The sequence below is a fragment of the Anomaloglossus baeobatrachus genome, chromosome 2, assembly GCF_048569485.1.
Source record: "Anomaloglossus baeobatrachus isolate aAnoBae1 chromosome 2, aAnoBae1.hap1, whole genome shotgun sequence".
Classification (NCBI taxonomy): domain Eukaryota; kingdom Metazoa; phylum Chordata; class Amphibia; order Anura; family Aromobatidae; genus Anomaloglossus; species Anomaloglossus baeobatrachus.
Window position 1 is genome coordinate 334,672,337 of NC_134354.1, and position 24,439 is coordinate 334,696,775.

General features: G+C 43.6%; 1 protein-coding gene across 2 annotated transcripts in view; it reads left to right on the forward strand.

Moving 5' to 3' along the window:
* LOC142291424 (transcription elongation factor A protein 3-like) overlaps window positions 1-24,439 on the forward strand; it is a 219,113-nt gene that overhangs the window by 12,989 nt on the left and 181,685 nt on the right. For both annotated transcript variants that reach the window (XM_075335934.1, XM_075335935.1), the window contains exons 2-7: window positions 8,728-8,790; window positions 8,947-9,052; window positions 9,157-9,229; window positions 9,354-9,389; window positions 11,856-11,900; window positions 14,377-14,442. In XM_075335934.1, coding sequence (XP_075192049.1) covers window positions 8,728-8,790; window positions 8,947-9,052; window positions 9,157-9,229; window positions 9,354-9,389; window positions 11,856-11,900; window positions 14,377-14,442 — 389 coding nt within the window. The remainder of the gene's footprint in view (window positions 1-8,727; window positions 8,791-8,946; window positions 9,053-9,156; window positions 9,230-9,353; window positions 9,390-11,855; window positions 11,901-14,376; window positions 14,443-24,439) is intronic.

Consider the following 24,439-nt stretch of genomic DNA (forward strand, 5'->3'; position numbering starts at 1 on the left):
TGTGCAATCACGGAGTACGGATCACGTATCATGGATTGCACATAGACAACCACTGTGTGCCGTGAATCATGGAGTATGAAGGGACATATGCATGTTTAAGACATCAGTGAAGAACGTCTGTGTTTTTCACTGAGGGGCATACACGTTACTAAGGGGTATACACATTACTGGGGCAAATACACTTTACTGTGGGGCATACAAATTACTGGTAGCATAGATATTACTAAGGGGCATATAGCTCTGGTGTTGGGGCTTATACAGCTCTGGGGAGCACATACAGCTCCGATGGGGGGGATAGGGGCATACGAATCTGGTGTGGGGGCTGGGGTCACACAGATCTGGTGAGGGGGGGTGGCTGGAGGCATATAGCTCTGGTGAGGAGAGAGCTGCTGGGGCATACAGCTCTGGTGAGGGGGGCTGGGATACATATCTGTTGGGGGGGGCTGGAGGCATACAGAGCTGGGGGGTGCTGGGGGGCATATAGATCTGGTGGGGGGCTGGGGGGCATACAAATCTGGTGTGGGGGCTAAGGGGCATACAAATCTGGTGTGGGGGCTGGGGGATATACAAATCTGGTGTGGGGGCTGGGGGGCATACAGATCTGGTGAGGGGGGTGGCTGGAGGCATATAGCTCTGGTGAGGAGAGGGCTGTTGGGGCATACAGATCTGGTGAGGGTGGACTGGGGGGATACATATTTGGTGGGAGGGGGCTGGAGGCATACAGAGCTGGGGGGTGCTGGGGAGCATATAGATCTGGTGGGGGGGCTGGGGGGCATACAAATCTGGTGTGGGGGCTGGGGGGCATACAAATTTGGTGAGGGGGCCATACAGATGTGGTGAGGGGGGTGACTGGAGGCATATAGCTCTGGTGAGGAGGGGGTTGGGGCATACAGCTCTGGGTAGGTGGGGGGGTCACATACATTGTTTCTTGGTGCTGCAGCTCCTTTCCCTCCAGTCTCTTCATCTGTGGACAGAGCTCAGCATGTTGCTTGGTAGCTCCACCCACAGATGCACATCCGTACACAAGCAGCCCAGCTGACAGCAGTTAGTGCACGCTGAGCTGCAGGTGCCGATTTAAAGTGCTGGCAGCCAAGAAAATGCTGCTGCCGCCCACCCATAACAGCGATAGCACAGAGCCAGAGCAGTGAAGGAGCGCTCGGCTCTGCTCATGTGCATTAGGAGGGGGAGAAAGTCAGACGGGGAGAGAGCGGGTGGGCGGAGCCACAGGATAAAAGCCTCACGATCGTGACATCGGGACACCTGCTCATATCCGGTACAGTCCCGCTGTATCCGGGACGATTGGGAGGTATGCTCTCAGTGTAGTTGAGACCCCGAAGCTTGAAACTTTGGGGGTCCCTCAGCTCTGTCACAGCGATCTGTCTGTTCGGCTGGCAGTGTGGACACTGCATCTGGGAACCGATACCGGGTCCCTGGCTGGCTTGGTGCAGGCTCTGAAGCTCATCCAGATGACGGGCTCTCACCCGCTGCTCCTGGGCCAGCTGCCGGATGGTGACTTGGCAGGCTCTCTCGCCTCCTCATCAACAACAGCCCTCTGTGCCTCATTAGCCATGTCACACTCCATCTCGAATCTCAGACTCCCCGAACCCGAACAGTCCACATCCGGATCACCATCAGCGGATCTCTGCTCGGTCTGGTCACCGCCGACTACTCTGTCAGTCGTCGGGTCTTCCAGCTCGGACTGGTCACCGTCGACTCCTCTGTTGGTCATTGGGTCTTCCAGGGCTGCTCCCTGCAGCCTAGCCTGGTCCGGTCCGGTCGTGGACTGAGGCGTTGCAGCCTGGTCTGGTCCTGCCGTGGATGGAGGCGTTGCGACCTGGTCTGGTCTGGCCATGGACGGCAGCTCCGTAGATACTGGCGGGTCAGCGGGCAGTGGTGGTACAGATTCCGCTGCCATGGGGACTAGTGGGGCTGAGGAGGTTGTCACACTTAACGGCTCCTGGTGCCGCTCCTCGTGCAGAGCCCATGCATCTTGGGCTCGCACAGCCACCACTACCCCCATCATTTCCGAGCATCAGTCCTCAATTTGTTGAATCATTTGCAGCTGCATCCGGAGGCACAGCCATCTCCCTGCGCCTCCCTCTTGCCAGTCCCCCTCAGTTATTTTCACCACTCTCGTGGGGACTGGGTACTCTGGAAGCTTCCGGGTCAGGTTACTGCCGGCTTCCGCCCGCGCTTACAGGACTAGTGGGCTGGACTTCTACTTGCGTGCTTTTGCAGTTTCGCGCCCTTTTTGTTACAGTGATGGCGCAGCCCGTTTTTCACAATAATCAAAGATGGCGACAGTTTTGCACAAACAGTCCATTAAATACAGTCTTTAACACTAGAAGTCCCAGAGAGGGGTCATTTGACATTTCTACCATTGGAACCCTATGGAGCTCGAAATTCCTGGGACTTCTAGTGTTAAGGCACATGTCACCTGAGTTAACGGGCCTTGTTCATTTCCTGTTGGTGAAACCAGAAAAAAGCAACTGTGTTGCCCAGAGAATGGGGTACTCGGTCCAGGGCAGTATATACAATTGGGAATGTCTGGTGGCCATTTCCCGGTCCCGTGCCCTGGTTGCTTTTTATAAAGAGAGTATTTACAGGGGAGATAAGAGTTAATGTTCATGTGACACTACCTGCGGGTTGCAGTTATGATTGTGGAACCGCCACTGCTGAAGTGGGTACTCCCAGGGCTGATGAAAATGGCAGCTGTGGTGGTAGGCCCTCCATAAGTAGGACTGAGCCTGGGAGATGTATAGGTTTGAAGATTATGCACTTTATAATGAAGGAGACCACACCGGGTTGTAATGAACAGTCCTTACTCACTTTTAACCCTTAAAAGGCTGGTTCAGGTCCCTTGTATTCCAGTGCCAGTTAAATACTCGGATTCAGATTCTTCGTACTGAATAACGAACATTATGCAAGTCAATGGGAAACTCAAATAATTTTCTAGAGGACCTTGGAAGTAGGTCTTGGAGACCTGTAAAAATGCTTAAACGTATGAAAGAGTGCTGAAACTGAATGGGGACAGTATGGGAAAGGTAACTGTTAAGGTAAAAGGTAACTATTTCTGACTCACAGTTGGTTCTAGGAACAATGTTGCCAGAGAATTCTACTTACTGAGTTTCACCTTGGCTGTCACACTGCTTCCTGGTCTGATCTTTAAAGTTCATGAATATGCACTGTTTTCCCCACCCACCCTGTGTGTCCATGTCTGTGATTGGTTGCTCTCACACAAGCTGTCTGGGTACCCAAACCGGACTGTAAAAATAAGCAGCTTATTGGAAAAAATGGCGCAGGGTCCTTTGTATTTTGATACTTAGCATAGATTAAGCAGATGGCTACAGGCTGTAGCCTCGAGCTGTGTGCATTATCTTGGCTGTGTGTTAAAATACAAGGGACCCCAGGCATTTTTAAAAAACTAAATAAATAAATAAATATTGAAATAATTTAAAAAAGGTGATGTGAGGTTCCCCACAGGTTTGATACCCACCCAAGATAAAGTGGACGGCTTTGGCCTGGTATTCTCAGCCTGGGGAGGCCCGGGGTTATTGGACCCTATACAGCCTAAAATTATCAGCCATTAGCAGCCTGCAGTCGCCCCAAAATTGGCTCATCTACTAGATGAGACAATTCCTGCGCTTTATCTGGCTCATCCTGATTGCCCTGGAGCAGTGCCAATTGGGGTAATATAAGGGGTTAACGGCAGCTGTGAATTGTCAAAAAATCACAGCTGTCACCAACTCAAGGTTTGTAATGGGGAGAAGTCTATGAGCCTGAGAATATAAGCCCCGAGCTGTCCGCTTTATCTTTGCTGGGTATCAATATTGTGGGAGACCGCACGTTGTTTTTTAATATTATTTATTTAAATAATTTTTTAAAAAAAGACACATGGGGTCCTTCTATTCTGATTCACAGTGAATATAACATGCACATTGGGGGCTGCAGCCTGTAGCTGTCTGCTTTGTCTGTCCTGGGTATCAATATACGGGTGACACTACTTAATTTTTTTCCCAATTATTTATTTATTTTTACATTCTACCAATCACAGATGCCAGTATTACATCAGTGTGACTGCAACCAATCACAGACGCTGTCACAGAGGATGGATGGAGAAAGAATATGCATGAGAGTTAATGAGCGGATTCGGAAGCAGTGTGACAGCCACAATGGAGACTCAGTAACTGTAATTCACCTGTTTTAATATTTATTTTGCATCCTTTTAACTTTCTTTTAATTTTTATCTGGGTGGCCGACCTATAACAGTAATACAGACTTCCCTGAGAAGTCCATTTTTGGGGTTTTGAATAGCCTCACAACCAAAGATGTGTTGTCTGTGTGAAATGCACCTAAAAATCTATCAGTGAGCTAGTTCTGATGAGTGTTTGTAACTAGTGATGAGTGAATATATTTGGCATTATTCATTACTCGCACATTGGGATAATATATGGAATTGATGTCAGGTGTGATTTATCAAAAATCACAGCTGTCATCAAGCCCTAGGTTGATAATGGAGAGGTTTCTATGAGACCAACCCTATAAAAAAAACATAAAATCCATTATTTGAAATAATAAAAAACCACACCCATTTGCACCAATTTATTAACTCCCAAAACACACTCGTAGGTCCAACATAATCTCTCATAACAATCCCGGCTCTGTTACATCCAGAAGCTACATAGATTAAAAATGCAACTGATCACTGCAGATCCTGGGACACACTAAAGGCAGCGGGGGATCCAGCTGTGAGACGTGATGACATTAGAGATTGCAGCCGGGTTACTATTTTACCAAGTGTGACTACTAGTGAACCCATTGCCGGACTGCCGGATTGTGGAACCGGGCGGCACAGCAGTCCAGCAATCCAACAGGCAGGTCACCAAAGTTAAGATTTTAAGCTTCCACACTGCTCTCAGTGAACTCATAAGACACCAAAAATAAAAAATAAAATTCTAACCCAAAATAATATAGATACTTTTACATTATCACTTTAGAACTACACAAAGAAATGATTAAATATGATAAAATATAATAAAAAAATACAATTTTAATTGTAAGAATATTAAAAAGTTATACTTAAAATAGTGGTAAATGCAGAAACAATAGGTTATAATTGACAAAAACAAATCTGGATAATGGCAAGATGGTGGTTTTTATTATATATTTATATATAAATAATTAATGGTGCCGTAATGTTTTAAGATAAAAAAATGTAATATATAATAATCAAAATAATTAAGTTCAGATAATAAGACGTGTAAACTTACCAATTGAAACAAAGACTTCCATCAACTGAACGCTGCAGACCCTGATACACGTTTCCCATAGAGCTTTTTCACAGGAGTTTCTCAGTGAACTCAGTTTAACCCGCTGCTGGAATATCAGACTCCTGTGCGGCTATGTCCTACAATCTGACATCCTGGCAACGGGTTCAACTGACTTCACAGAGAGAAGCGAGGGAGCCTTTAAGGTAGACTTTAAGGTTCCTGAAGTTTCTAACTGTTGGGGCATCTGGAGGCTGTGAACTCTCACTAGATGTCCCAGCAGCTGGGAACTCCGGGAACCTTAAAGGCACCAGTAAATGCTCCCTTAAAGTTACCTGGTTGCCACGAGACCTGATGGCTGTGAGCTCTGGTAAAAAGGTTACCGGAGCTCACAGCCACCAGGTCTCCCAGCAGCTGTGAGGCTTGGAAACCTTAAGGTTCCTCAAGTTCCCAGCTGCTGGGACATCTGGAGGTTGTGAACTCTAGTAAGAATTCACATCCTTCAGCTTTCCTAACAGCTGCAAACTCTAGGAACCTTAAAGTCTATCTTAAAGGATCCTTTAAGGTTTGCAGGCCTCACAGCTAACGGACTGTCAGACTGCGCTGCAGCTATGACACGCAGTCTTACAGTCCGGCACTGAGTTTATCTGAGGTCACTTCTGATGGTTCTCACAGTACACTCTGGGTGAGCCGCCAGCTGTGACCTCAGACCTGAGACCTGGGGGGGTGTTTTTGGTGCTGATAAATTCTTGAAAGAGGGTGTTTTTTTATTATTTCAAAGTAAAGATTTTTGTGTGTTTGTATTTGTTTCTTTTTACTGACAGGGCTGGTAATTGGGTAGGGGGGGGGGGTTGGTTATAGACACCTCTCCATTACCAACCCAGGGCTTGATGGCAGCTGTTATTTTTGACAAATCACAGCCAGCTGATGTCAACCCCATATATTACCATGATAGCTACATGATAGATACACTGCACTAGGGCAATCGGGATGAGCCGGGTAAAGTGCCATAATTGTGAGGCAGCTGCGGACTGCTATATATAGGCTGGGAAAGACCCAATTACCATGGACTTTCCCAGCTGGAGAATACCAATCCACAGCTAGCTGCTTTATCTGTGCTGGTTATCAAAAATGGGCAAAATCCCATGTCATTTTTGTAATAGTTTATTTAAATATTAAAAAAAAAAACCATTGTGGGGAGCTTCTATTTTTAATAATTAGCCAAGATAAAACACATAGTTGGCAGCTGCAGCGCCCAGCTGTCTAGTTTACTTGCACTGGTTATCACAAATAGGTGGGGGAACGCACGTCAAAGTGGTGTAATACTCTGACAATATTGTTTCCAGAAGCAACCTGTGTTTCGAAGATGCATCATGCATCTTCCCCATACTGTTTCCATTTAATTTCAGCACTTTCCCACTTTTCCATCCATTCAGCATTTTCACGGCCCCGCCAGAAATTCTGGGAGGGTCATCTCGAAAATTATTTGAGTTTCCCATTGAGTTGCATTAGATTTGTTATTCATGACGAGTTCACAAATAATACAAAATAGTATTATTACAGACTAATCCGAACCCGAATAGTTGACTGTTGTTCACCCATTACTATTTGTAACTCTTTTATCTGTCTTTTTCCTGCTATCCTCAGTTGATTTCTGACCACAAACCACATTAAGGGGTACTTTGCACGCTGCGACATCGCTACTGTGATATCATCGGGGTCAAATCAAAAGTGACGCACATCCGGCGCAACATGCACAGCCTAGATGCACCGATAAACGATCGCAAAAACGTCGAAAATCGGTGATCAGTGTAGCGTCGGTCATTTTCATAATGTCGCACCAATAGGAGCTACGATGTTGTTCCTCATTCCTGCGGCAGCACACATCGCTGTGTGTAAAGCCGCAGGAGCGAGGAACATCTCCTTACCTGCCTCCACCGGCTATGCGGAAGGAAGGAGGTGGGTGGGATGTTTACGTCCCGCTCATCTCCGCCCCACCGCTTCTATTGGCCGCCTGCCGTGTGACGTCGCTGTGACGCCGCACGACCCGCCCCCTTAAGAAGGAGGCGGGTCGCCGGCCAGAGCGACGGTCGCAGGGCAGGTAAGTGCGTGTGAAGCTGCCTTGGCGATAATGTTCGCTATGGCAGCTATCACAAGATATTGCATGTGCAACGGGGGCGGGTACTATCGCGCTCGGCATCATCGGTTAGCGATGTCGCAGCGTGCAAAGTAGCTCTTACTCATTGCTTCCGCAGCCCATTTTCATTTTTGCACTTTTGTTTTTTCATCCCATTCTTTCAAGATGCATGTTTTTTGTAGGATATGTTTTGAATGACAGTATCCATTTTACCATATAATCTATGTACAATAGAAAAAAAAATCCAACTGGGATGAAATGGGGAAAAATATGCAATTCCATCATGTTCTTTTTTTTCATTTTATCTTTTATGGTGTCCATTCATTGGTAGAAATTACCTAGCAATATGATTCTCCAGCTCACTACCATTGAGACTATATCAAACTTGTATAGATTAGAAGCTAGTAACAAAACAAGTAGAATTCTTTCACTATTTTGGAATCCTTTAAAGTTTTTATTTTCCATCATTATATGGCTTGTTTTTTGAATGGCAAGCTTACAGTTTTAGTGATATCAATTTGTGGTACATAAAATATTTTGATCACTTTTTATTCCTTTTTTTGGGAGTATGGTGACCAATAAATGCATATCTGGTGTTTTGCATTGCACTCGTCCATTTCATACGCTTGTGTAACCGTGGCCTTTGGGGATTAAAGGTGAGAGGACATGAATGTAGTCATAAATCAGCGCAGATCAATTCAGAAATAGACAAATAGGAGTTACAAACTCCCTGTCAGAGCCAGTTTTCTGATGGATTCGTTATGTAGCCAGCTGTGTGCAAGGAAACAAAGAGCCTATGAAAGCCAAACAAGGCAACATTTTTGCAAAAAAAAGGTCACAGAGTATAAATACTTTTTCAAGGCACTGTATCTATGTATGCACAATCATTAAGAGTCTGCCAATTACTGAGTAGGATAGCTCTCTTTAATCTTAAAGGGATGTTCCCCATCTGACTATCATCAGCCATTAGCCTTGCGGATGTTGACTATAACAAGAATAGCCATGCAATCCCTATCCTACTCATATAATGCCTTTTCGCTGCTGTTCCCACTGATTGTTTACAGGCTGCAGAAATGACACAATGACTACAGCCCACATGACGGCTGCAGCCAATTACTGGTGTTAGCGGCTATGATGATGTAGACAGCATGAGCTGTCACTGGCCAGAATTCTGATTAAACGAAGAAGATCCTTCAAATGACCCTTTGCATTTTTATATACTGTGTTATGTATAGGAAATGACTACCATATTTCTTGTTTCTTCAATTGTATTGTAATTGTATTGTTTCAACAGTAATTATTCTCTATATGAAATTATTATAGGATCGTATTCTGGATCTATTAAAGGAGCTGCAAAGATTTCAAATGACTGTGACACTCCTGAGGGTAAGAGTGGCATCTCCTCCTACTTCAGAAGCCTGCACAGACCATTAGAGAGTAAGGGGTTGTTAGAATTCAGAAGTGAGTGAGTAGCATGTAGCTTTTTAGGGGTAGTTTTCTAAGAAAAACAAAAATTTCAGTTTGTTGCCCTCCCTCTCCCAGAGCACTAGGATTGGAGTGAAGGTGAATAAGTTAAAAAAGCAAAGCAAAGATCGAGAGATTGGAGAGATTGCCAAAGTAATCATCAGGAACTGGAAAAAACTGCTGGGTAAGTAGGTTCCAAGTTCAGATGAATATAAAAATGTGCTCATCAATTGGTAAACAGTGAGAAGCATAAAAATACATTAATGTATGTTTCTGTGTGTTTCTTAGAGTCCTCGTACAAGGACAATGGAGCATCAGACGGGGGAGTTATGCCTTCTCCTACCAAGACAGAACCCGAAAAGTAAGAAAAAAATAAGGCAACAGAAATGTTGAACCACCTTTCTACCTTTCTTCACAACTACAAATATTACTTTTCTCTAAATTTTTCTTTTCCCCTTTTTTCTCTACTTGAATGAAAATTTTAGAAAGCAGAAAGAAGAAAAGAAGTTGCATTTGAAAAAGTAAGTATTATGAAGACAGGGCTCTGTTCTCAGTAGTGTCATGTCATCCAGTCGTAATCTAGCAGTGAGTCCTTTAACTTACAATGGTCAGGTTTCATCAAGGATAGTGCTGCAGACTACACTGTCCTTGGCATCAAAAGCACCTGACCATCAATGTGAGCACTGTCTTATTGTTCACCGCAAACTAGATCCTGTCCCTGTTTCTTTCCGATTGCTGTTCAGGCTATGTTCACACCTGCATTTCCCATTCCATTTGTCTGTTACATTTTTATGAACAAATGGATTGATCTGAAAAACATTGTACAACTGATTGCATAGGACCGAATTTATGATACAAAAAATTCTGTGTGATACACGTTATCTAAAATGGACATACATTATAACAGAAACCAAATAATAAGTAGTGCCGTCCCTATGCTTCGGTTCACATTAGCTAGCCAATTAATCTCTTTTTTTCTACATTAATTCTGTTTGTGTGTTCCTATAAATGGTCAAGGGTATGTCACTCTTGACAGACAGTGCTGTAGTTTCCGGCTGTAGAAGGTCGCAGTGTTTGGCTACACAAGCTGCTCTCTGACTTCCCCTTTTTCCTTGCTTTAAGTTTATCCTTTTCTCCATAGGACCCTACAGATTTCCTCATCTTTTCAGTTGTTAATCTTCAGCACTTGCCTTTGTGTCTTTATATAACCTCATTCCCTGTTACTTTGTGCTGGTGATAAGTCTAATTCATTTAACAAGTCTTCAGTGCAAGCAGTTAGCTTGTATTCATCTGGAGAAACTTTGTTGTTGTTGCAGTTCCTCTTCCTGAGTCATCTGGAGATAAGTTCTTAGTTTACTTCCCCCTGTGTGTATTCCCTGTATGTTCTATTAGAGCTTAGTGGAGTTGACTTACGGCTCATCCCATCCATTCCATAACTAGGGCCTATTTCAGAGTCAGCCAGGGTCAGATCCTAAATAGTGTAGTGAGGGAAGCCAGGGGCCAGTGGCAGGTTTGATCAGGGGTCACCATCACACCCTTCCCTTTTCGCTGTTTATTTCGTAATTTCCTGTACTTAGCGTGATACAAATGGAATGTTAAAACGCAACTGTGAATAGAGCCTTATTAGGTTCTCACAATCCTACATCACTCATATTTACCAAGGCATTGAAATGTAAAAATACAATGTAGATTAGGTCTATCCCGTGTTATTTCCTTAGTACAGGTAAAATGGTTCTTATGGCCTAGTGTACAAAAACTACACCAAGCACAGGATGGTTTGGTGGTTGGCATTTCATGTTATGGCAGGACTTGGTTGGTTTTGCCTGTTTCATCTAAACCCATATTATTTTCATACAATGTGATTCTTTTGAACAATTCTGTAAATTTAAAAGTACAATCGAAATATAAAAATGTGATGTTCTTAAAGGGGACATGATCTTCTGACTTACAGGATAATAGTAGGTCATCTGATTGGCGTATATTTCATGGAACACCAGATTGTTTTACTTTATTCAGTTTTGGGCTCACACTGGCAATGATTTTCTCATGTGAGAGTACTGGATGCGATATACTAATAACACTCAGCTCAAACTCTGCTGTGATCTGATCCTCTCACATGTGAGACTTGGTGCACAGATGAGGAGAAGATGGAGAGATTAATTTCTATATGTTTTCCATTGTCTGTCTCAGCATATATTGGACTGATGATAACCAAGTCCAGTCTAATGTTTTGCATGCACCCTTTGAATTAAATGGGTGCATGCCATGCGATATATGTTGGCAAATGCAGTATGCAATTAACTTTTTCTTATGCTGAATTAAAATAGTATAACACTGTGCTGAGTATTATACAATAAAGCATCATCTGTGTTATTTGCCCACGGGAGCGAACCCTTAAGGCCAATCGCACCCGCCCCCGTTGTTTGTGCGTCATGGGCAAATCACCGCCCGTGGCGCACAATATCGCTAGTACCCGTCACATGGACTTACCTTCCCAGCGACGTCGCTGTGGCCGACGAACAACCTCTTTTCTAAGGGGACGGTTCATGCGGCATCACAGTGACGTCACATGGCAGGCGTCCAATAGAAGCGGAGGGGCGGAGAGCAGTCCCATGAAAGACACGCCCACCTCGTTGCCAGAGGACGCAGGTATGGCGCTGTTCGTCGTTCCTGGGGTGTCACACGTAGCGATGTGTGCTGCCTCAGGAACGACGAACAACCTGCGTCTTGCGCCAGGAACGACATTTGGGAAATGGACGACGTGTCAACAATCAACGATTTGATGAGTATTTTACATAGTTACAGGTCACTTGTACGTGTCACACGCAATGACGTCGCTAAAGAGGCCGGATGTGTATCACGAATTCTGTGACCCTAACAACATCTCGTTAGCGATGTCGTTGCGTGTAAAGCAACGTGTGTTTATACACTTGAGAATTTTTTTTCTACTACTCAGATACTAAGATTATGCTCTCTGTCATTCACAGGCTTCCCTCTGCTTTTTGTAAGAACCCACACAATGAAAAAGGAAGGTATATGATTTTTCTTTAACCTTATAGTATTTATTTGTTTTATTTTAAAATTGAAGGTCTATCAATAAAGGCAAGTTAGGCTTTTTCATGGCATCCACCATGACAGTAGTGCTATTTTTGGTTCAAAGTTCAACTTTTCTAAATTATTGGTCATTGACTTCTCAACCTACATTGTCCAAAAAAATAATGTCATGAATAATGCAACTAATAGAACAAAAAATCTTTAAATTATGCTAGAGGAAAAAATTGATTTCAAGATGAATTATGCATATTAATTTCTGAGAAGTCATTACTTCTCACAATGGGATAGCAATGATATTGAATTAAAAGCAATTTATTCAAAACTTCATGTGATTATCTTCCTGCTAGAAAACCCACAAAGACATGTGGTATAATTACATCTGAAGTGTCCCGTTATTGATCCTCAGGACCACACTGCCAAATGGAAATTTCTTAGCAAGGCTTTTACTACCAGACGGAAATGAAACTTGAGCATCACCTAAACCACTAATTATATTGCATATATATGGATGGTACTTATGCAAAATGTGCATCCATTATAAACACAAAGTAAAGAGGCCTTTTTAATGTATAAAATATTATTTTTCTAATTGACAACCTTTGTAGCTAGGAAATCAATGCTAATCTACTGTAGTCAAATCACTGAATGTTAGCAATTAACAGGGAGACTGTACAATAGCACAGGCTTTGTAGTGAGCCATATAAAATGTACACTTACATGCATAGACGCTATTAGTTGGAAAGTGCTTGATTACTATGGTCATTTAAGTGCTGGAAAGTGCATAATTAACTTCAGTTGTAGCTTACGTATGAGGTCACTGTATGGATTACCAATGGAAAAAGTAGAATAGAATGCTAAATAGCCAATGATCTGAGCACTTGGCTAAAATTATAGATATTAATGACACCACAATATTGTCAAAATGGTAGCAAAAGTCCTTAACAGACCAACTGATCATCCGTGGGCCACTCTTCAGACCAAAATCAGTGTACACAGCAGCATGAAGGAATATAATACCAAGAACAAGCTGTGAAATAGCTGATACTAATGCAGGTCACACTGATAAAAGAATTTATTAATCAAAACAATCCTCATAGGTCTTATAAACTGCTGCATTACAGCAACTGTACTGACAAGTGATCAGGGTTGCCAACTGTCCAGAAAAAAAACTGGAAGCCGTCCGTAATTTTTTGAAAGCTAAATAAATTTATACGGAATTTTTATTTGCTAGAATTCTCATCATTTTACAGTTTACAGTGAATGCAGCTGATGTCTTCCTATGAGAATTATGGGCTGCAGATATGTATCACCTATAATCATGATTATTTATTATAGTTTTACAATATGTTCGCAAAAAATGTTGTCTGTAACTGATTGATTTTTTTTATAAGCAGTCCAGAAAAAAATAAAAAGTCATGTTGGCAACCCTGGAAGTGATGGCTGGCTGGTAAAATGGCTGGTATAGAGATTAGTAAATATAAATGATATCAGCAGCTTGTGGTTCTGTAACTAGAGCTTCTCTAAGCTCTGTGTGCTTTATGGAGCTATTTGTTTACTATGGTATTGATGCTCACTCAGCGTAAAGGCCCCATTACACGCAGCGACGTATCTAACGATATACTGCCGGGATCACGGATTCTGTGACGCACATCCGGCTTCGTTAGCGACACCGTTGCGTGTTACACCAACGAGCGTCCATTAACGATGGAAAATACTCACCATATCGTCCATCGTTGACACGTCGTTCATTTTCAAAAAATCGTTGAGTGTTGAGGACGCAGGTTGTTCATCGTTCCCGAGGCAGCACACATCGCTATGTGTGACACCTCGGGAATGACGAACTACAGGTTACCTTTGGCCGCCGGCAATGAGGAAGGAAGGAGGTGGGCGGGATGTTACGGCCGCTCATCTCCGCCCCTCCGCTTCTATTGGGCGGCCACTTAGTGACGCCGCTGTGACGCCGCACGAACCGCCCCCTTAGAAAGGAGGCGGTTCACCGGCCAGAACGACGTTGCTAGGCAGGTAAGTCCGTGTGACGGCTCCTAACAACATTGTGCGCCACAGGCAGCGATTTGCCAGTGACGCACCAGCAACGAGGGCGGGTGCTTTCACCAGCGACATCGCTAACGATGTCGCTGCGTGTAAAGCTCCCATTACTCAGCTTGATAGAGCAGGATTCAATCCACTAACACCAGTTTTACTCTGTTCCCATATAGGATACTTACTTCAGCTGTATTTTGGAAATATTGTAAAAGATATGTGACACAGTCATACTTAATGGGCTAACTTGAAGCACCATTAGCATCTAGAGCCTCTGCACCTTTGGTTACACTGACTGGGTTACAATTGCTTTAATGTAGACCTGTCTCCAATAGTATACACAGCTAACTTTGTTTGATGGTTTCATTTTCATGCCAACATAGACTCTTTTTTTTTTTATCATTTTTCATGCAGTCCATGTTCTGAGAGCTCCCAGTCTCTTGGCCAGCAACCTGCCACCAAGGAGCCAAAGGTCAAACGGTAAAGAAATAAAGTCCATTATCACTTCATGTAGACTCTAGTGCACATATACTAAGGCCTCATGCTCAGTAACCTGGAGAAATATCATCCGTACATGCTGCAGCATTCTACAAATATAGTATATTAATGAAGCCAGTCTGTACGGCAAAAGCTATGCACATTGTGTTCACCTAGGGTAACAAGAAAATGACATATCATACAACGGCTATTCTTTATGAAGTGCAGTGCATTAGTTTACAAGCTCTACCAGATAACTATTTGTGTTGTCCCTTCCACTAAATTTCTGTACTGAGAAAAATGCCATACATGCTAGGCACCACTTTTACTATATACAGTGCCTACAAGTAGTATTCAATCCCCTGCAGATTTAGCAGGTTTGATAAGATGCAAATAAGTTAGAGCCTGCAAACTTCAAACAAGAGCAGGATTTATTAACAGATGCATAAATCTTACAAACCAACAAGTTATGTTGCTCAGTTAAATTTTAATACATTTTCAACATAAAAGTGTGGGTCAATTATTATTCAACCCCTAGGTTTAATATTTTGTGGAATAACCCTTGTTTGCAATAACAGCTAATAATCGTCTTTTATAAGACCTGATCAGGCCGGCACAGGTCTCTGGAGTTATCTTGGCCCACTCCTCCATGCAGATCTTCTCCAAGTTATCTAGGTTCTTTGGGTGTCTCATGTGGACCTTAATCTTGAGCTCCTTCCACAAGTTTTCAATTGGGTTAAGGTCAGGAGACTGACTAGGCCACTGCAACACCTTGATTTTTTCCCTCTTGAACCAGGACTTGGTTTTCTTGGCTGTGTGCTTTGGGTCATTGTCTTGTTGGAAGATGAAATGACGACCCATCCTAAGATCCTTGATGGAGGAGCGGAGGTTCTTGGCCAAAATCTCCAGGTAGGCCGTGCTATCCATCTTCCCATGAATGCGGACCAGATGGCCAGGCCCCTTGGCTGAGAAACAGCCCCACAGCATGATGCTGCCACCACCATGCTTGACTGTAGGGATGGTATTCTTGGGGTCGTATGCAGTGCCATCCAGTCTCCAAACGTCACGTGTGTGGTTGGCACCAAAGATCTCGATCTTGGTCTCATCAGACCAGAGAACCTTGAACCAGTCTGTCTCAGAGTCCTCCAAGTGATCATGAGCAAACTGTAGACGAGCCTTGACATGACGCTTTGAAAGTAAAGGTACCTTACGGGCTCGTCTGGAACAGAGACCATTGCGGTGGAGTACGTTACTTATGGTATTGACTGAAACCAATGTCCCCACTGCCATGAGATCTTCCCGGAGCTCCTTCCTTGTTGTCCTTGGGTTAGCCTTGACTCTTTGGACAAGCCTGGCCTTGGCACGGGTGGAAACTTTCAAAGGCTGTCCAGGCCGTGGAAGGCTAACAGTAGTTCCATAAGCCTTCCACTTCCGGATGATGCTCCCAACAGTGGAGACAGGTAGGTCCAACTCCTTGGAAAGGGTTTTGTACCCCTTGCCAGCCTTGTGACCCTCCACGATCTTGTCTCTGATGGCCTTGGAATGCTCCTTTGTCTTTCCCATGTTGACCAAGTATGAGTGCTGTTCACAAGTTTGGGGAGGGTCTTAGGGTGGTGTCACACATAACGACGACGACAACGACGTCGCTGCTACGTCACCATTTTCTGTGACGTTGCAGCGACGTCCCGTCGCTGTCGCTGTGTGTGACATCCAGCAACGACCTGGCCCCTGCTGTGAGGTCGCCGGTCGTTGCTGAATGTCCAGCTTCATTTTTTGGTCGTCACTCTCCCGCTGTGACACACACATCGCTGTGTGTGACAGCGAGAGAGCGACGAAATGAAGCGATCAGGGAGCAGGAGCCGGCGTCTGGCAGCTGCGGTAAGCTGTAACCAGCGTAAACATCGGGTAACCAAGGGAAGACCTTTCCCTGGTTACCCGATGTTTACGCTGGTTACCAGCCTCCGCTCTTGCTGCCAGACGCCGGCTCCTGCTCTGTGCACATGTGGCTGCAGTATGCATCGGGTAATTAACCCGATGTATACTGTAGCAAGGAGAGCAAGGAGCCAGCGCTAAGCAGTGCGCGCGGCTCCTTGCTCTCTGCACTGTGACATGTAGCTGCAGCACACATCGGGTTAATTAACCCGATGTGTACTGCACCTAGGAGAGCAAGGAGCCAGCGCTAAGCGCGGCTCCCTGCTCTCTGCACATGTAGCACAGTGACGTTATGATCGCTGCTTCTGCTGTGTTTGACAGCTAAGCAGCGATCATAACAGCGACTTACAAGGTCGCTGTTACGTCACCGAAAATGGTGACGTAACAGCGACGTCGTTGTCGCTGTCGCTTAGTGTGACACCAGCTTTAATTAGTCAGAAAAGGCTGAAAAAAGAGATAATTAATCCAAACATGTGAAGCTCATTGTTCTTTGTGCCTGAAATACTTCTTAATACTTTAGGGGAACCAAACAGAATTCTGGTGGTTTGAGGGGTTGAATAATAAATGACCCTCTGAATAAACTTTTCACAATTTAAAAAAAAAAAAAAAAAAAAGAAATAACATTCTTTTTCACACTTCCAGGCTGATCTACAGTCCAAATGTAACAATGCCAAGTTAATTCCGAATGTGTAAACCTGCTAAATCTGCAGGGGGTTGAATACTACTTGTAGGCACTGTATTTTAGACACTGAAATGCAATACTGTATACATTGTGTACACATTTTTAGAAAAGTTTATCTGCAGACAGCACAGGAATTAACCCTTTCAATTGCATCCTTGGATTGTTTTTTCTTCTTATGGGTCTGCAGCAGCCTAAATCTAAGTGCTTTCAGGGTTGTGTTAAAATAACCTGGACAGGTAAGCATATCCCTGTATTATTGTCACTATTGATTTGTGACAATAGGTGATTGAGAGGCAAGGATGCCACTAGGAATTTCAGGGCCCCATACTGGCAAAATTTTGGGGCCCCCCTTGAGACTACGCCCAGGCGCCACCCCAGCTCTGCCTCCACCCCTCAAACCTTCCACAGTCCGCCACCACTCTTGGAAAAACATACACACATATTATATAGAGGAGTATACACAGTGCAGTCAAGCAATGACTGCTTCTCGGAAAGTCAAATGTTATGGGGAGGAGCTAACTTTTATGAGGCGGTAAAATTTGAGTCAGTCAGAAAAGGATGGTGATGTGAGACTCTGATAGGAGACAGGTCTCTACAGAGATCTGAGGAGCCCTGCCACAGGGAGATAGACGAGAAGGCATCTGTCATCTCTGGGGAAATATCTATGTATAGTCAGTCGGCTCATAGCATTTTTTTGAGTTTGTCACCCCCATTGAACTAACCTTTCTCTACTGTTTGATCTGATTTAAAGGAGAAAAATGCCCCAACAGTGTATCAATCATCCAAACAGATTCTGCTATGTGTGTGGTTCTTTTACACCAAAAAGCCAAGTACGTTGAATCACTCATGATATTAAAAAGTTGCACCAGATGTACTTTAAGTGTCTACTTGGTGATCAAGACAAAAGCTGAGCCCCTCATGTGATATGCTCAAGTTGTTGAAATGGTCTTCGTGACTGGTTGAATATGAGTTAAGTGGCTATGTTATTTGCTGTTCCCATGATTTGGAGAGAACCCAAAAATCATAGTGATGACTTCTACTTTTGGTTTGTCAAACTGAAGGGCTTTTCTACAAAGAACAAACATAGGATAATTACTCTGTACTTGAATCTGCGATTAGGCCAGTTCCACATGATGGTACATTGCCAGTTCCTGTACCAGCATTATCTGGATTGGATGAAAATGAAGTAGAATATGAAGACTATGGAGATGAAGCTACTGGTGAAGACATGGACACCTCAAGTCAAGATGAATATGTACCTGAAGGAGCACTCGAGCAGCCAGAACACTTTACTCAACATGAATTAAATGATCTCATCAGAGACCTTTCATTGTCAAAAGATAAAGCTGAACTTCGTGCAACTAGGTTAAAACAGAAGAATCTTCCTCATGAGGATGTCCAAGTGTGTTATTACCACAACAGAAGTAACACTTTAACACAATTTTTAACAGTTGATGGACCAATGGTGTACTGTAACAATGTGAATGGCCTCTTTGAAGAACTGAATCAAGAGTATTTTGTTGCAAATTAGTGATTGTTTATTGATTCATCCCAGAGAAGTTTGAAAGCAGTGTTGCTTCACAATGGAAATCTGAAACTATCAATTCTTATTGCTCACTCATGTTATCTAATGGAAAGTTATGGAAATCTGTCAGTTGTTTTGGATGCTATAAAATATAAGTCATCAATGGAATATCTGTCAAGATTTGAAAGTGTCTGCTAATGGGAATGCAAGGATATTTCACAAAATATTGTTGCTTCTTGTGTTTATTGGACAGTAGAAATATAATAGAGCAGGGGTCTCAAACTCGGCTGAGTATAAAGGGTGCACATAGAAAAAAAAATATTTGGGGGATCACATTCTTTGCTGGACCTAGTGACATTTTTAGTGATCGCATATTTTTTTTTATACAACTTTGGATCACATTTTATTTAAACTTTTTTCACTCGTTTATTATAACAAATGTCCACTTTTTTATTTCAGTTTATATATTAAAAGTATTTTTTAATGGGGAAAATAAAATGATTCTTTATTTTGAATTTTTTTTACATTTTATCCCCTTCTTCTAAGTAATATTGTTTTTCAATTACCACCATATAGTAATTTTGGCCAATATTTTAGAGTAATATTTCCATCCTGGTCCTCATCTTTTAGTAATGTTCCACATCCTGTAGTAATGTGCCCATATTGTCCCCTGTGGTAATAATGTGCCCATATTGTCCCCTGTGGTAATGTGGCCATATTGTTTCTTTATAGTAATGTCCCATATTGCCCCCTTGTAGTAATGTCCCATATTGTCCCCTTGTAGTAATGTGCCTATATTGTCCCCTGTTGTAATGTCCCATATTGTCCCATTGCAGTAATGTCCCATATTGCCCCCTTGTAGTAATGTTCCATATTGTCCCCTTATAGAAATGTGCCATCCTGTAGTAATATCCCGTTATGACATTGTTCACATACAAAAAAAAAATATTCTTCTCACCTCTCTTCTTGCAGTGCACAGGCACCTAGACCCCGTGAGGACCATGACAATCGCTGTCCGGTACACAGGGTCGCCGCCATGAGCGCTTTCCTTCTGGGGAATGATTTACAGCACTGCTGCTCTCCTCACATCATTACTAATGGCAGCCGCGCCGGCTAATTAGAATATGCCCACGTTAGCTGCTGGCCTCTGATTGGCCGGTGGCAGCTGCCATTAGTAAAGCTGTGTAGAGACGTGCTGCTCTGGGTGGTGCCGCAAGTTATATTCACTTGAAGGAAAGTGCTGACGGCGCCGTGTATGTATCGGGCGCAATGGTCATGGGGCCTAGGTGTCTTCGGGGCGCAAGAAACAGCCTTATGGGCCGCATGTGGCCCGCGGGCCAGTGTTTGTGAACTCTGCAATAGAGCATTATGTTTGTCGTGATTTGGGACAGAGAAACAACTATGCTCCAGGTAGAGACAATGTCCAGCATAATCCTTTAGTTACTCTAACAAAAATCTTTCATCCTCCACTACATATAAAGACAAATTCACAAGGGTTCCAGTAAATTTCACAGAAATTCTTCAGCATTTCACAGCAAAACTGAAGGAAGGGGTATTTGTTGGTCCTCAGATCAGAGAGCTTATGAGAGATGATGTGTTTGAAGGAACTCTAAATGATAAGGAATTGAGATCTTGGAAAAGCATTAAGTGGGTCTGTGAAAACATCTTAATAAAAAATAAATCTCCAGAATATGTTGAAGGTGTTGAGGAACTGCGAAATGCACACCAGTGTCTTGGATGTCGCATGTCTCTGAAATGCACTTTTTGCATTCACATTTAGATTTCTTCCCTCAAAATCTTGGGGATGTAAGCAATAAACAAGGTGAGCGGTTTCACCAGGACATTAAAGTAATGGAACACCGCCACCTGGGATTTTGGAAAGCATCAATGATGGCAGATTATTGTTGGATGTTATATAGGGACAACCCTGAAAAATCGTATCAGCGACAGTCTAATGTCAAGCACTTTTAATTTCTGCTCATATTTTGGTTTCTATTTTGCATGTGAAATTATTTTGGTTCAATTAAATCTGTTTTGTAAGGGGAAGCATTTTTTTCTGACGTGTAGATTACTGTTTGCTTAATGTCGCCAGTATATTTCCTATATTTTATAATAATGATGGTGCTCAACGGAAACTATACGTGATACAGAAAAACTATATACATTTTTACATACGTTTTTGAAATCAGGACAAAAAGATGATTCAGAAAAATACAAAGTCACGTGCGATCATTACAAAAAATATTTTTTTGTAGAAATGTGTAATAAAACGGGAAAATATGTAATTAAGGACGGTGCTTTACATAGTGAGTACATCAAATACTACTGGACGGTGCTATACATAATAAGGCTACATTCCTGCATCTGTGGGCAGTGTCAATGTGCTGCCTGACTTTTTTTTCTCGGACAGCGCAACAGACCCATGGAGTATGTCCTATTTCTTATCAGTTTTGTGACAGCATATACCCAATAATTGATAAAACTTACATTTTATAAATATATATTAAAAACTCAACTCAAACAAAACACACATAAAAATTTTTTTCACGTTGTTGCCACTATATTAATGAAACTCTTATAAACTCTATGGAGTCACCAACAAAATGAGGGAGGAGAGAGCTCATCCATTAAATATCTCATACAAGTACTACAATATAGGGAAAAGTTTTTTCCGTTGAAAATGATCCATATATTTAATCTCTAATGAGATCTGTTCCTACCTATCAATGGAATACATCCTTATTTTAGCAATGCCCCCATTCCTCGGCGGCTTTCCCTTCTCTCACCCTCTTTCCTTCCTCAGTTTAATTAGTATTGTGAGGTTAACAGGGTAAAGTGAAAAATACTCTTAATCCCATAACCGTATTAACAACCCTGACATACCTGTAGCCAGCGGTAATCAAGTGGAGCCCCTGTGGCCTCCCAGAAGGTGGAGTGACGTCCCTGAGGCGACCGCTACAGGTGGGCGACACACTACACTCTAGGTCGCTGGTCCCAAAAGATGAGTTACTCTGCACACTTGACCACCTTCTTTCTCTCAAGCATGGCCCCAGTCCTAACTTGGTACTGTACATTTTTACAGAACACGATGGCTCACAAACAGTCTTCTGCAACGGCCTAGTTGTCTCTCTTGCTCCCAGCTCTGACCCCCGTCGGATTGGGTCTTCTATTGAATCTGTAACAATAGTCCTGGGAGTGGGCCCACTGGACCGTGCACTGGACTCCCCTGTGGCGTCTTCCAAAACCAAATCAAAAAATCCTTTCAAAAATACAATAAGTGTCAATGTTAAAAAAGCCAAAAAGGGGGGGGGAGGGAATCTGACCCTCACAATGCCCTATATTCACCCCTTCCTTGCCGCGGAGGTCGACGCCCTAAGAGCCTGCACAGTTGGTGCCCCCGCTCTACGTCAACTCTCCCTCCTGGCCCTATACTGGCCCTAGGAGCTGTGAGGTGATGGTACTGTGAAGGATTCACACATTCAAATGAACCAATTTTTAAGATCAAATATAAATAATATCAATAACCTATGTCCAATGTAATTAATTGGAAACATATACGGGCACAATGACCCAGAGCCCACTCAATAAACTCCAGCGGTCCCTAAACGAAACCACCCGATGCGTTTCCCCTCATCAGTCTGAGGTTCTTCAGGAGTGGAAGGAAAAATAGTTCATAGAACAAAAAGGTTAATGAATGTAGGTGGTCCCAAAGAAGCAACGATAGAATCAAAGTAATGCTAGAGTCTGTATTAAGAACAAACGGTGGGGCTGTACTTTATAATTCAATAAGCCTCTAACCGTGTAATAAAGATCCCCTGACTGTTACCAGGTGGCAGGGATTAAGCACACATGCAAATGCATACACTTGTAAATACAGACTCCAACCACACAAGGCCTGGTTAGAACCAAGGCTTTAACCACTTATCTCATAGGCCTCGGTGTCCACCAGAAGAGGGACCTTCCTCAAGGGATTCCCCAAATATAACACGGACCCAGCGTCTCCAGAGAAGCGATAATCAACTCCCTCCGGTCCTCATCCTATAGCCCAGATATGGCCCGCAACAATGAGGATGTAGGTTCAAGGGGCAGAGAATATAAATAAATATGAATTATAAAGTACAGCCCCACCATTTGTTCTTAATACAGACTCTAGATTTTTTGATTTGGTTTTGGAAGATTCCCTTCCCTTTTAATCGGATTATATTTTAAAATTGAATCTTAGGAGTTTTTTCTTTTGTTTTTCCATAACTGCACTTCTAATTATTGATTTATGAATACTCCCCTGTGGCGCCGTCTCGAGCAAACCCCTATACAGGGACTGTGGGGCGTAGCCCTAGAGGGCCTAGTTGTACTGAAGCCGGGATCAGCAGGATTCACAGGATAGTCTTATAGAGTCTGTGGTAGATACAGGACCAGATTTGGGCCAGGTGCAGGTTAGCGGAATCAGGCTGAAGTCCAGAACCGAAGACTGGTGTAGGTTAACGGGATCAGGCTGAACTCCAGAACCAAAGACTGGTGCGGGTTAACGGGATCAGGCTGGGAAGCGTGCTCAGGTAGGTACTCAGGATCTGCAAGCAGAGAATAGTTACTCCAAGCACATGGCATGGAGGGACCTAAACAACTGGTACAAGAGACAAGCTACATGTTGAACAGCAGCAGCCATGGGGAATGGGAAGTCTTAAATACCGATAGCTAATTAGCAGTCATATCCCGAACAGCTGTACTGGCCCTTAAAGTCTAGGTGAGTGCATGCGCACGCCCTCTAGTGTGCATGTGTGACAACCGCAACCCGGAGGTCCGAGCTGAGACCACAGGAGGAGAGGCAGGGCACTGGAGCGCAGGTGGCTGCAGTGAGTGCAGCGTGGTGCCGGGACCGACGAGGGAAAAGTTATGGACGAGGTAGCAGGAGAGCGAGCTCGGTGGGGAGCGGGGAACCCACGGGGTAGAGCGACAGGTGGTAGGTGGTGCGGTCGGACCGGGAGAGTGACAGAATCTGGTCTCTGATCTTCTCTCGGATCTGGTGTGAGATTTTCTCTCGCATATGGTTTCCCACAGATCTGATGGTTGTAAGCCGACTCCACTGCTCACATGACCATCCTGCTGCAGGTCCAGGAAACAATTTAGTGTCTTCTCAGCCCTGTTGAACCTTTTAAAATTAGTACCTGCACTAGAGCTGTTACCTGACCTAGCGTCTTCTCCAATCTGTCCCTTGAGAAACATGCAATTCAGTCCTAAGTTCCTGATTGTCCTTTCTCCATAATTTTTGATCATCGTAGGGTGATGCTCGCTTGCGAACACTCTTTGAGACATTAACTGTGTACGTCTTTTTCTCTAGTCCACTTCTTTACCTTGCTTCCCTCGTTAAACTCGCCAGACCTCAGATGAGAAGAGTCACTTTGAACCTTGATGCTCTTCAGAGGCGACCCCAATGTTGCCAGTATTCAAGCACACGCTTGTGTTTCCTGCATAATAAACTGCCAGATGAAGTTATCTTCTGCAAACCTTGTTGGTGGGACACCAGCAATAATACATTGATTTCTCGAGTCCCCTCTTGGTTTGTCTCCTTAGCAACACTCAGGCCTTCTATTAATTTCTTTGGGAGTTCAGCCTCTGACCTAGTTTCTGAATCACCCTGAAGTGGAGTTGTTGCTTCTCTGGGTATTGCTGGTTCCAGCCACCATTTATCCTCATTATCCACAATTCTCCTTGACACAGCATATTCCGTTGTTCTTTTAGGGGTTCATCCACTCTCTCCCCTTCAGACACACAGGGACAGAGCATGTTGTGGTGTAGCACCCATCATGGTGCCTCTTTTTCCTTCTCAGATCGAACCTCATATGTTGCTGATGTATGTAACGCTC